Source organism: Mustela putorius, unplaced genomic scaffold, assembly GCF_011764305.1.
Source record: "Mustela putorius furo isolate JIRA1106 unplaced genomic scaffold, ASM1176430v1.1 tig00003834_pilon_pilon_pilon, whole genome shotgun sequence".
Classification (NCBI taxonomy): Eukaryota; Metazoa; Chordata; class Mammalia; order Carnivora; family Mustelidae; genus Mustela; species Mustela putorius.
The window spans coordinates 45,743,579-45,756,475 of NW_025421987.1; the positions used below are offsets into that span (position 1 = coordinate 45,743,579).

Consider the following 12,897-nt stretch of genomic DNA (forward strand, 5'->3'; position numbering starts at 1 on the left):
TAGACTTTGAAGAATGACTTGGCACTTGAAAAGGATATTGAGTAAAGATTTAGAACTTGTTAAGTTTTACTAGAGTGAGATCAACTTAGAGAAAAAAGTGAAAGCCTTTTAGAGGTATTTGGAAATAGAAGAATTTTGAGAAAATATTAAGATGAAAGAAAGCAACGTTTTTAGTAAAATTTGCCAAAAAGGAGTTTATGGGTTTGAATAGACACTGAAATCTTAAATTCCAGATTCCAACTTAGAGGTTTCTGTGACAGTGTTCATTAAAATGATCAAGATCTGTAACACAGGGCTGCCTGTAGGAATGAAAAGAGGAAACCCACTGAATTTGGTCACCAGTTAGGTTTAGAGAGTGACATGGTAGATGAGTCAAAGAGAACATATTTTAAGAATAGTGGTTTCAGGGGTATCTGGGTGGCTCAATCAGTTAAGCCCCTGCCTTCAGCTCAGGTCATGATCCAGTGGTCTGAGATTGAGCCTGCTTCTCTCTCCTTCTGCCCCTCCCTCCCCCACTGCCATCTCACTCCTGCTTGCTCACTATCTCTCAAATGAATAAATAAATTTTAAAAAAAGAACAGTGGTTTCATATGCAATAATAACAGTTTTTGGAAAGAGAAAAAGATGTCTGATTATAAGTCAATAGAGTTGCTTGGACAGCAGATAAAGAGAAAGAAAAGGTCTTTAATATTTATTTATGAATTATAAGAATATAGGTGTTCTTTGGAGTTATGAGAATGAATGATAAAGGAATAAAGAACAAACAAAAGACCAAAAGCTGAATTTAGGAAAACACCTCCTATAAAAAGAGCTTGGAGAAAAATGTATGTGCCGGAAATAGAGGATGATAGTGTTTGATCTCTGTAACCACGTATTTTTATGTGTGTGTGTATATATAAGTTTCTACACATCAGTAGAGATGTTAGGATAATTTCTAATAATATTAAGTAAATTATGAATTTATTGTAACTATGTCTAATCACTTCCAAGCTACAAAAATGTCTTTGTTTTTCAGAGTAGTGATAATGAGGATGGAATTTTTATTTATCAGGAGCTAAGAGAAATACTTTAACTTTACTCATAAAATATAAACGTAGTTCACTATTTCTGGCTAAAACAATAATACATGAAAGTGACAGAGAAGACCCTACAATCACTGCCCTTCTAGAAGCGACTATTTCTAAGTTTATGTATTCGCCCCAAAAGTTTATGCATATATCTATGTGTACTTATCTATGTATACATTATCTCTTTTTTGTACAAATGAGAATATATTCTATGTTATTCCATATTATGTTGTTTTTCACTTAACAGTATATTTTGAGTATGATTCCATAATGGAACTTTATTCTTCTTTACAGCCACGTAGTGATAAATCTTACACATATGTTATACAAAATAAATCTATAAATTTTTAATATTAATAAATTGTTTATGACATTTGACAAATCAACTTGTTTTTTCAAAGAACACAAATGTCTCTTATCTCAAAGGGTATTCCCTAGAGTACCTAAGCAACCATACTCAGAATTTTTCAATTTTACATTTACATTTAACTAAATCTGGTCTTTTACAAGTGTCATAAATAATGCATTTCTCTTCAGAGAAATAGTAATTATGATGGAACCTTTTACCTGTTGGGGCTAAAGTTAAAAGACTGAGTCTGCTCAAAAATAGACCAATCTAATAAGGAAGTGATACTATTGGCATCTACTGAGCGTGTAGTCTGTCAGGCTTTGCATTAAACATCTTCATATACATCTAATATTCATAAAAGTCTAAGGTAGCTATTATTTTGCCATATCAATGGGTAAAGAAATGGAATTAATTTAATTGAGTTAATGAATTTCCCTAAGATCAAACTGTTAATAAATAATAGAAAGAAAATTGAACCTAATACTGACTCCTAAAGAAATCTTTTTATTCAGAGATTACTGCAGTATATAGCAAGTACTTCTACAAAGGTGAAACTTTTGCTACCATTATTATTTGAAAAGAATCAATAATAATCTAAAACAGATGTATCTATCTAAAGTGACAAAACAGCTGTAACCACCTAAAATGATTGTGAATTTTGCTTATTCATGCCAATGTCTCAGTATTGTATTTTTTGGAATTTGCTTCCCAATGATTGCCCTAGAGAGAAGACAAAGAAAAAAAGTAATAGTATGGAACTCCAGTGTCTTTCAACTGAAAAACAAACCAACCAACCAAAACAAAACAAAACAAAACAAAAAGCCCAAACCCTAAAAACCCTAAATTCATAAATACTAAAATAATGTTGAAAACTTAAAACAGCTCTAAGAGAAAAGGGAGAAGTTTGAGACAGATTGAGTGGCTAACTGTATGAAGACTATATATTGTCATATAGACATACACCCAAACAAGGGTATACTCCTCAGTTTTGGATTTCTGTTTCTAGCTTTTTCTTGTAGCATGTGACTTCTAAATATGAGTAAGTTCTATAGCCTCTCAAGGTTGTCTATAGGTTCTATAGCCTCTCAAGATGATAAAGACCTGTGAAGGGCTGTGAAGGCCATCTTTTCCAGTTTCTCACCTAAGACTTGAATACTCTCAATAAAATTCCTACCAAATGATTGTTGAGTTTAGGATTAAATACTCTTAAAGTAACTAGTAGAAACTGCTGGAATAATGAAAACACATGAGAATTTAGAATCATAAGGCTTGAGTTAAAGTTCCACCTTTTTAGTTAACTAACTTTGTAAATTTGTGCTAATCTCATAACCTCTTTGGACTTCAGTTTTCTCTATGAAATGAAAAATAGTAATACCTGTTCTAGCTATAGAGAATCAAATATCATGATATAAGATGTTTTTATAAATACTTTTTCCTTAAATTGAGAACACTTTAACTGTGCCTTTCCTTTATAAGTCTCTATTATAGATGGAAAGCAGTGTCTTCCCTGACCACAATAACTAAATCAGTGCTCTCCCAAAAGTCATTTATTACAACATTACCTTTGATATTTCTTTTGATAGCTCACATTATTCTCTGAATTTATCTTATTTGTTTACTTCTTCATGGTTTGTATACATGCCTAGAATGTAAATTCCATGAGAGTAAGGACCTTGTCAATTTTATTTTCCATAAATCCTTTGTTCTGAGAATACTTGGTGGAACATATTGGAAGGAAGAAGGGGGTTACAGTTTAGGAATTTGAAAATCCTAAACTATCCTGAGATTCCCTGGCTTTTTGAGGTATATACTCTTAGGGACATATCTTTAAGTACATGTTAAATCACATTGAATTGAAATTAAATTTTTTAGTATAAGGAGTGTTGCTCTCATAGGGATGTGAAAAATCTATCACAGCTCAGAAAGGCAGATTACTGTGTCCTTAGAACATCTCCTTGTACAAATGAAATCAGATCTAAACTAGAAGGTTATGGAAGAATAAGATAAATGTTTGTGAGAAAGAAATGACAGACTCTTCAAATAATCTACTATCACTGCCTCATGATTATTGAGAAATGTTTAACTCTGTGCCTATTCAACTTTTCATTTTCATACTCACTATAATCTTAAATACTAAGTCTGAGAAACATTATTTATTTAAAGTGCTCTTTGTTACTTATTACTTTGGCTCATATTTTGGTCTTCTGAAATCATTTAAATACCATTTGTAAGGAGATAAAGGAAATGAAAGTTCAGTGTTTTATATAATATGTAATATGAAAACTTCCTCTTTTTATTTTTTACTTGTAGAATTTCAAGAACCTTATGCTGTTGTAGTACTTCTGGAGAAAGATCTCATTGTAGTTGATCTGACACAAAGCAAGTAAGTTATTCATTTACAGATTAATACTGTTTTTATACTCTATTCATTACATTTAAAATATAGGAAAATCTTATAGATAACTGACAGTATATAATAGATGGTAAATATAGATGGTAAATAAAAATGTAACACATTTTTTTAAAGATTTTATTTATTTATTTGATAGTGAGAAAGAGAGAGGGAACGTATGCACGCATAGGGGGAGCAGCAGGCAGAGGGAGAAGTAGGCTTCCCACTGAGCAGGGAGCCCAACGCGGGGCTCAATCCCAGGACCCTGAGATCATGACCTGAGCCGAAGGTGGATGCTTAATCGACTGAGCCCCCCAGGTGCCCCCAAAATTGTAACACATTTTAAAGGCAACACCAGATGTTTAGAAAGATGCGTTTGGAGACTGAAGACACATAAATTGGATCACGTGTCTGCTGTTAACCTAAACAAACACAACTGTTATGAAAATTTGTACAGTGTACTGTATGGCCATCTGTTAAGACTATTGACCAAAGAAAAATGGCACATATATTGGACTATTCTGCAAAAATACAGAAGAGCAGGTTCTGGAGGGTAGACAAGATGGAGGTCTTCTTTCACTTTCTTTTCTTTCTTGTTATGTTGAAAGCAATGGTAACAAATATAAAATACTGCTGTTAGAGTGGCTCTCTCAACTCCACTGCATGGACAGTAAAAGTAGATGAAATTGATGAACACTGTCTTCTTGCTATACATTTTTATTGTAAATGATAGGCATGAAACTGACTTTCCTTTACTTTTTTCCTTTTTTAATTGAAGTATATTTAACAACAATGTTATATTAGTTTTAGGTGTACAACATATTGATTCAACAGTTCTATACATTACTTAGTGTTTACCACAATAAGTGTAATCACCATCTGTTGTGTTACAGTATTATTACAATATTATTTTTGTTCCCTATGATGTACTTTTCATCTCTGTGACTTACATATTTCATAGCTGAAAGTTTGTAGCTCTTAATCCCCTTTATTTCACCTATTAGCCCATTGTTTCCCCTTTGGCAATTACCAGCTTTTTCTCTGTATTTATGACTCTAGTATTTGTTTCTTTGCTTGTTTTATTTGTTAGATTCCACATGTGAGTGAAATTATATGGTATTTTTATCTGTCTGACTTCTTTCATTTAGGATAATTTCTTCCAGTGCCATCCATTTTGTCACAAATATCATATCTCATTAGTTTTTATGGCTAAGTAATATTTGGTAGATAGGTCGATAGATCAACAGATAGAAATAGATTGCTTTTATATCTTGGCTAGTGGAAATAATGCCACAATAAACATAGGAGGCATACATATTTTTTAATTAGTGTTTTTGTTTTCTTTGGGTAAATTCCCACTAGTATGACTACTGGATCTTATGGTATTTCTATTTTTAATTCTTTGTAAAACCTCCATACTGTTTTCCATTGTGGCTATACCAATTTACATTCCACCAACAGTGCACTAGGGTTTCTTTTCCTCTACCTCTTTGGCAACACTTGTTATTTCTTTTCTTTTTTATTCTAGTCATTCTGACAAGTATAAGGTGACATTTTATTGTAGTTTTGATTTGCCTTTCCTAATGATTTGTGATGTTGGACATCTTATCATTGTCTATTAGCTATTTGTAGGTCTTTGGAAAAAGGTCTATTCAAGTCCTCTTCCCTTTCTTAATTTTATTTTTTCATTGTTCCAAGATTCATTGTTCATGCACCACACTCAGTGCTTCATGCAATATGTGCCCTCCTTAACACCCACAACCAGGCTCACCTATCCCCCCCAAAAAAACCTCAGTTTGTTTCTCAGAGTCCACAGTCTCTCATGCTTTATCTCCCCCTCCTGATATCCCCCAATTCACTTTTCCTTTCCTTCTCCTAATGTCCTCCATGTTACTCCTTATGCTCCACAAGTAAGTGAAACCATATGATACTTGACTCTCTCTACTTAACTTATTTCACTCAGCATAATCTCCTTCAGTCCTGTTTGTATTGATACAAAAGTTAGGTATTCATCCTTTCTAATGGAGGTGTAGTATTTCATTGTATAAATGGACCATATCTTCTTTATCCATTTGTCTGTTGAAGGGCATCTTGGCTCTTTCCACAGTTTGGCAATTATGGCCATTGCTGCTATGAACATTGGGGTACAGATGGCCCTTCTTTACACTATATCTGTATATTTGGGGTAAATACCCAGTAGAGCAATTGCAGGGTCATAGGGTAGCTCTATTTTTAATTTCCTAAGGAAACACCACACTGTTTTCCAATGTGGCTGCATGAGCTTGCATTCCCATTAACAATGTAAGAGGGTTCCCCTTTCTCCACATCCTCTCCAACACTTGTTTCCTGTCTTGTTAATTTTGGCCATTCTAACTGGTGTAAGGTGGTATCTAACTGTGATTTTTATTGGAATCTCCCTGATGGCCAATGACAATGAACATTTTTTTCATGTGTCTGTTAGCTATTTTTATGTCTTCTTTGGAGAAGTGTCTGCTTTCAATCGGTTTTGGTGTTGATTTGTGTAAGTTTTTTATATATTTTGGATATTAACCTTTTATCAGAGATATCATTTGCAAATATCTTCTCCCATACAGTAAGTTACCTTGTCATTTTGTTGATTGTTTCCTTCATTGTCATAAAAGCTTTTTATTTTGTTATAGTCCCAATAGTTTATTTTTGCTTTTGTTTCCTTTACTGGAGGAGATGTATCTAGAAAATGGTTTCTACAGCAGATGTCAAAGAAATTACTGCCTGTGTTTTCTTCCAAAGTTTTTATGGTTCCAGATTTTGCCTTTAGGTCTTTAATTCGAGTTTATTTGTGTATATGGCATAAAAAGTGGTCTAATTTCACTCTTTTACTTGTAGCTGTCCATTTTTCATAGCACCTTATTTGAAGAGACTGTTTTTTCCCCATTGTGTCTTCTTGCCTCCTTTGTTGTAGATTAATTGACCATATAAATGTGGGTTTATTTTTGGACATTCTTTTCTGTTCTGTTGGACTATGTTATGTGTCTTGTGTTTTTTTGGATTTTTGTTTTGTTTTATTTTGTTTTTGCCAGTACTATGTTGTTCTGATTATTACAGTTCTAGTAGTACATCTTGAAATCTGTTGAGATACCTCCAGTTTTGTTCATCTTTCTCAAGATTACTTTGGTGGAGGGCACCTGGGTAGCACAGTCAGTTAAGCATCTGACCCTTGGTGTCAGCCCAGCTTGTGATCTCGGGCTTGGGGGATTGAGCCCTGCATAGGGCTCCATTCTCAGTGCGGAGTCTACTTGAGATTTTCTCGCTCCCTCTTCCCCTCCCCACCAGTCTCTCTCCAATATAATAAATAAATCTTTTAAAAAGGATTGTTTTGGCTATTTGAGGTCTTTTTTGGTTCCATACAGATTTTAGGATTCTTCTAGTTTTATGAAAAATGCTGATGGCATTTTGATAGAGATTGAGTTAAATGTGAAGATTGCTTTGGGTAGTATGGACATTTTAATAATATTCTTGCAACTTATGAGCATGGAATATCTTTCCATTCATTTATGTCCTCTTTATTCATCATGTTTTATAGTTTTCAGAGTACAAGTCTTTCATTACCTTCGTTCAGTATATTCCAAGGTATTTTATTCTTTTTGGTGCAATTTTAAGTGGGATTATTTTTAAATTTGTCTTTCTGCTTCTTCATTATTGGTGTATAGATATGCAACAGATTTTTGTGTATTAGTTATTTATCCCACAACTTTATTGAATTCATTTACCCATTCTAGTAGTTTTTTGATGGTCTTTAGGGTTTTCTATATATAGTCTCATGGCATCTGCAAATAATGACAGTTTTACTTCTCCCTTACCAGTTTAGATGTGTTTTGTTTTTCTTGTCTGAATGCTGCAGCTAGGATTTCCAGTACTATGTTGAATAAAAGTGGCAGGAGTGGACACCCTTCTCTTCAGCTCTCAGATTTTCACCATTAAGTATGATGTTAGCTGTGGGTTTTTTATTTATGACCTTTATTATGTTGAGGTATATTCCCTCAAAACTCACTTTGTTGAGAGTTTTTATGAGGAATGGATGTTGTATTTTGTTAAATGTTTTTCTGAATATATTGAGATGGACATATGGTTTTTATCCTCTTTCTTATTAATGTGATATATCTCATTGATGGATTTGCATATAACAACCATCCTTGTATCCCTGGAATAAATTTCACTTGATCATGTGAGTCATGCTTTTAATATATTGTTGAATGTAGTTTGCCAATATTTTGTTTGAGGATTCTGGCATCTATGTTCATCAGAGATACTGACCCGTAAATTTTTTGGTAGTTGTCTACTTTTGGTATCACAGTAATGCTGGCCTCATAGAATGAATTTGGAATTTTCATTACTCTTCTATTTTTTAGAATCATTTAAGAAAAGGGTTAACTCTTCTTTAAATGTTTGGTAGAAATTGTCTGTGAAGCTGTCTAGTGTAGTTTTGTTTATTAGGAGTTTTTGATTACTGAATCAATTCTATTACTAGTAACAGTTCTGTTCATATTTTCTATTTTCCTAAATCAATTGTGGAGGATTATGTTTCTAGAAATTTATCCATTTTGTATTTCTGTGGTGTTAATTATTTTTTCTTCATTTCTGATTTTGTTTGTGTACTCCCTCTTTTTTCCTTGATGAGTCTGGCTAAAAGATTATCAGTTTTTTAAAATCATTTTAAAGAACCCGCTCTGGGGCACCTGGATGGCTCAGTTGGTTAAGCACCTGCCTTTGGCTCAGGTCATGATCCTAATATCCTAGGTTTGAGCCCCAAAACAGGCTCCCTTCTCAGCAGGGAATCTGCTTCTCCCTTTCCCTCTGCCACTCCTCCTGCTTGTGCTCTCTCTATGTCAAATAAATAAATAAAATATTTTTTAAAAAGTAAATAACCAGCTCTTGATTTAATTGAGCTTTCCTATTGTGTGTGCATATTTGTCTCTCTTTTATTTATTTCTCTCTAATATTTATTATTTCCTCTCTCCTACTGGCTTTCAGCTTTGTTCTTCAATTTCTGGCTCCTTTAATTATAAGGTTAGATTGTTTGAGGTTTTTATTATTTCTTGAGGTAAGCCTGTATGGTTATAAGCTTCTCTCTTACAACTGCTTTCGCTGTGTTCCAAATATTTTTTTAAAAGATTTTATTTATTTGATTGACAGAGAGCATGCGTACATGAAGGAGCACTAGCAGGGGGAGTGGCAGAGGGAGAAGCAGACTCCCCACTGAACATGGAGCCTGACATGGGGCTAGATCCCAGAGATCATGATACCATGACCTGAGCCAAAGGGAAAAACTTAACCAATTGAGCCACCCAGGCACCCCATGTCCCAAAGATTTTGGACCATTGTGTTTTTATTTTCATTTGTCTCCATGTATTTTTTTATTTCCTCTTTGATTTCTTGGTTGATGCATTGGTTGGTTCATAGTTGGTTTATATGTTTGTTCTTTCCAGATTTTCTTGCAGTTTTAATTTTCCTATCTTTGTCATTAGAAAAGATGCTTGATATGATATTAATCGTCTTAAATTTTTTGAGACTTATTTTGTGGCCTAACATGGGATCTATCTTGGAGAATGTTTCATGTGCAATTGAAAAGAATGTGTATTCTGCTGGTTTGGTGTGGAATGATCTTTATTTATCTCTATGCATCTGGTCTGTTGTGCCATTCAAAGGCACTATTTCCTTTATATTTTCTGTCTGATCTATCCATTGATATAAATGGGGTGGTGAAGTCCCCTAATATTATTGTATAACTATCAATTTTTTTCTCTTTATGTTTGTTTATATGTGCTTTATGTATTTGGGTGCTCCAATTTGGGTACATAGGTATTTAAAATTGTTATATAATCTTCTTGGATATTCCCTTTACCATTATGTAGTGACTCTTTATCTTTCATTAGTCTTCATTTTTTTTTTTAAGATTTTATTTATTTGTTTGACAGAGAGAGATCACAAGTAGAGAGGCAGGCAGAGAGAGAGAGGGAAGCAGGCTGCCCACTGAGCAGAGAGCCTGATGCAGGACTCGATCCCAGGACCCTGAGATCATGACCCGAGCCGAAGGCAGCAGCCTAACCCACTGAGCCACCCAGGCACCCCATTAGTCTTCATTTTAAAGTCTTTTTTATCTAAGTATTGGTACCCCCAGGTTTTGTTTTGTTTTGTTTTTGCTTCATTTGCATGGTTTATGGTTTTTCAGCCCTTCACTGTCACTCTGAGTGTGTCTTTAGGTCCAAAGCGAGTCTCGCATCTTGTAGGCAGCATGTAGATGGGTCTTGTTTTTTTAACCATTTAGTCATGTAAGTCTTTTGATTAGAGCATTTATCCCCTTTAAAGTAAATTGTTTCTTAGTTGTTTTTATATTTCTTCTCTGTCCCTTTCTTCTTCTCTCTCTCTCTTCTTGTGATTTGATGACTTTCTTTATTGTTATGCTTGGATTACTTTCTGTTTATTTTGTGTGTATCTACTGTAGGTTTTTAATTTGTGGTTACCATTAAGTTTATATATAACATGGGTATGGCAGTTTATATTAACTTGATGGTTGCTTAAGTTTGAATGCATTCTAAAAGTATTAAATTTTTAATCTGTCTCCATGTTTTATGTATATGATGTCATAATTTACATATTTTTATTTTGTATATACTTTTACTGGTTTTCTAGATATAATTTTCTATGTCTGTGTTTTAACCTCCATACTGGCTAAGTGACTAATCTACTACCTTCATTACATGCTTGCTTGTACCCATGAACTTTCTTCCTTTCATAATTTTTTTCTAGTTAGGGCTTTTTCTTTCCATTCAAAGAATTCTGTTTAACATTTATTATCAGTCTGGTTTAGTGGTGATGACCTCTTTTAACTTTTGCTTGGGAAACACTTTCTCTTTCCTTCTATTCTGAACAGTAACTTTGCTGGACAGAGTATTCTTGGTTGCTTGTGTTTTCCTTTCAGCACTTTGAATATATCATGCGACTAGCTTTTGGCCTACAAAGTTTCTGCTGAAAAATCAGCTGATAGCCTTATGGGATTTCCATTTATGTAACTGTTTTGTTTTTTTCTCTTGTTGCTTTTAAAATTCCATTACTTTTTGCCATTTTAATTATTATATGTCTTGGTGTTGACCTCCTTGGGTTAATCTTATTAGGGGCTTTTTGTGATTCCTGTATCAGATGTCTGTTTTCTTCTCCAGATCAGGGAAATTTTCAGCTATTATTTCTTCAAAAAAGCTTTATGCCTCCTTCTTTCTCTTATCCTTTTGGGTTCCCTATAATGTGAATGTTAATACTTAATGATGTTGCTGAGTTTCCTTAACCTATTCTCATATTTTTTATTCTTGGTTAGTTTCTTCCTTTCCAATATCCTGTCTTCTACCTACCCTAATCTGCTTTTTATTCTGTCAGTGTGTTTTTATTTCAACTATTGTATTTTCCATCTCTGCCTGGCTCTGTTTTATATTTTCTATCTCTTTATTGAAGTTCTCACTGAATTCATCCACTCTTTTTTGAAGTCCAATGAATATCTTTATAACCATTACTTTGCTTTTTTATCAGGCATACTGCTTGTCTCTGCTTTGCTTATATCTTTTGCTGTGATTTTGTTCTTTCATTTTGGGACATATCCCCTCTATCTCTTTTGCCTAACTCTATGTTTTACTGTGTTAGGGAGCTCAGCTATATCACCTTGTCTTGAAAATCATGGCCTTATGTAGAGGAAGAGGCCTTGTGGTGCCTTTTCATGATAATTCTCCTAGTCACCAGAGCTAGATGCTTCTGGAGGATAATCTCTAGGGTTGTGTATACCCTAGTTTGTGACTGGGTAGTATCTGTCCTCAGCCCAGTCATCAGCAGTGATCCACTTTGCCTGCTTTGAGTGCACTGGACAGGGTTTTGTCCCTGTGCTGTTGAGGGGCCTAAGGTCTCTATGGGCTTATAGGTGGGTAGGGTCAACAGTCAGCCTAACTGTCTACAGTTAGCCTCTGCAGAGGCACACCCCATGGCAAGGTTTTCTCCTGTTTGGCCCACAGAGGCTTTTGTTGATGGGTGGGCCGAGAACTAGACTAGGTATTTGCAGTCTCTACAATAACTGTGGGTACACTGACCAATAGGGCTCTCTCTCTCTGCATAGTCACTAAAAGGCCTGGTTGCTGGAATTGTAGACATGCTGTTGTGTGGGGTTATCTCCCTCTCTCCCCAAGTCAGGAGTTGTTTTGGAGTGGCACTAGTCCCTACCAGGGATGATTGCAGGATATAGAGGGGCAGGAGCTGCTTTGCAATGATGCCTGCAAAGGCAGGTGGGATGGGTTGGGTAGGGCACACAGTGCTAGCAAGATAGGTAGAGAATATCAGGGCTGCCTTGCAAGTGTCCAGCTATCTAGGCTGGGGGATGGAAGGAAAAATGGCACCCACTAACACTTGTTCTTGGAGAAGTCTCCTGAAGATCACTGTCCCTCCATTGTACATTTTGAGATTAGTAAATTTTCAAACTACTGATTCTATGCTATTTCTCAGTGGGGTTTTTTATTATGCTGGCTCTTTAAGGGCAGAGGCTCAGTTTCCTACTTTCCTCTGGCTTTCTTGGAGTTAAACCCATTCCCAGTGCAGATCCCCAATGCCTGGGATGCCTGGTGTGGAGTATAATCTTCTTGCTTTTCCATGCTTGGTATCCCTGTCATTTATGTTTAGCCCTATCAGGAGTTTGGTTTCTAACCACATCTTTGCCCCTCTTACCTTTTTCAGTGTGGCCTCTTCTCTACAACTGACTATGGAAAGTCTTCTTCTGCCAGTCTTTAGATCATTTTCAGAGTTAGTTACACAGATGTCATTGTTATCTTGGTGTATCCATGCGACAAAGTAAGCTCAGGATCCTACTACTCTGCTATCTTTCTCCTGACTCTGATTTTCCCTCATTCTGTACTCTAGACCCACTGATCTTCTCTTAGCCCTTTACATGCAGAAGTTTTGTACATTCTCTCTCTTCTGCATGTATTAATTTTCCCTTCCTTTTTCTTCTTATTCGCATCTTATCTGTAAAAAACTCAACTCATATATCATTACTTCATTAAATTTTTTTTCATTGCCTATAT

The 12,897-nt window shown here is 34.9% G+C and overlaps 1 protein-coding gene across 6 annotated transcripts in view; it reads left to right on the forward strand.

Annotated features, from left to right (window-relative positions):
- STXBP5L (syntaxin binding protein 5L) overlaps window positions 1-12,897 on the forward strand; it is a 458,714-nt gene that overhangs the window by 266,222 nt on the left and 179,595 nt on the right. For all 6 annotated transcript variants that reach the window (XM_045088436.1, XM_045088437.1, XM_045088440.1 and 3 more), the window contains exon 12: window positions 3,727-3,799. In XM_045088436.1, coding sequence (XP_044944371.1) covers window positions 3,727-3,799 — 73 coding nt within the window. The remainder of the gene's footprint in view (window positions 1-3,726; window positions 3,800-12,897) is intronic.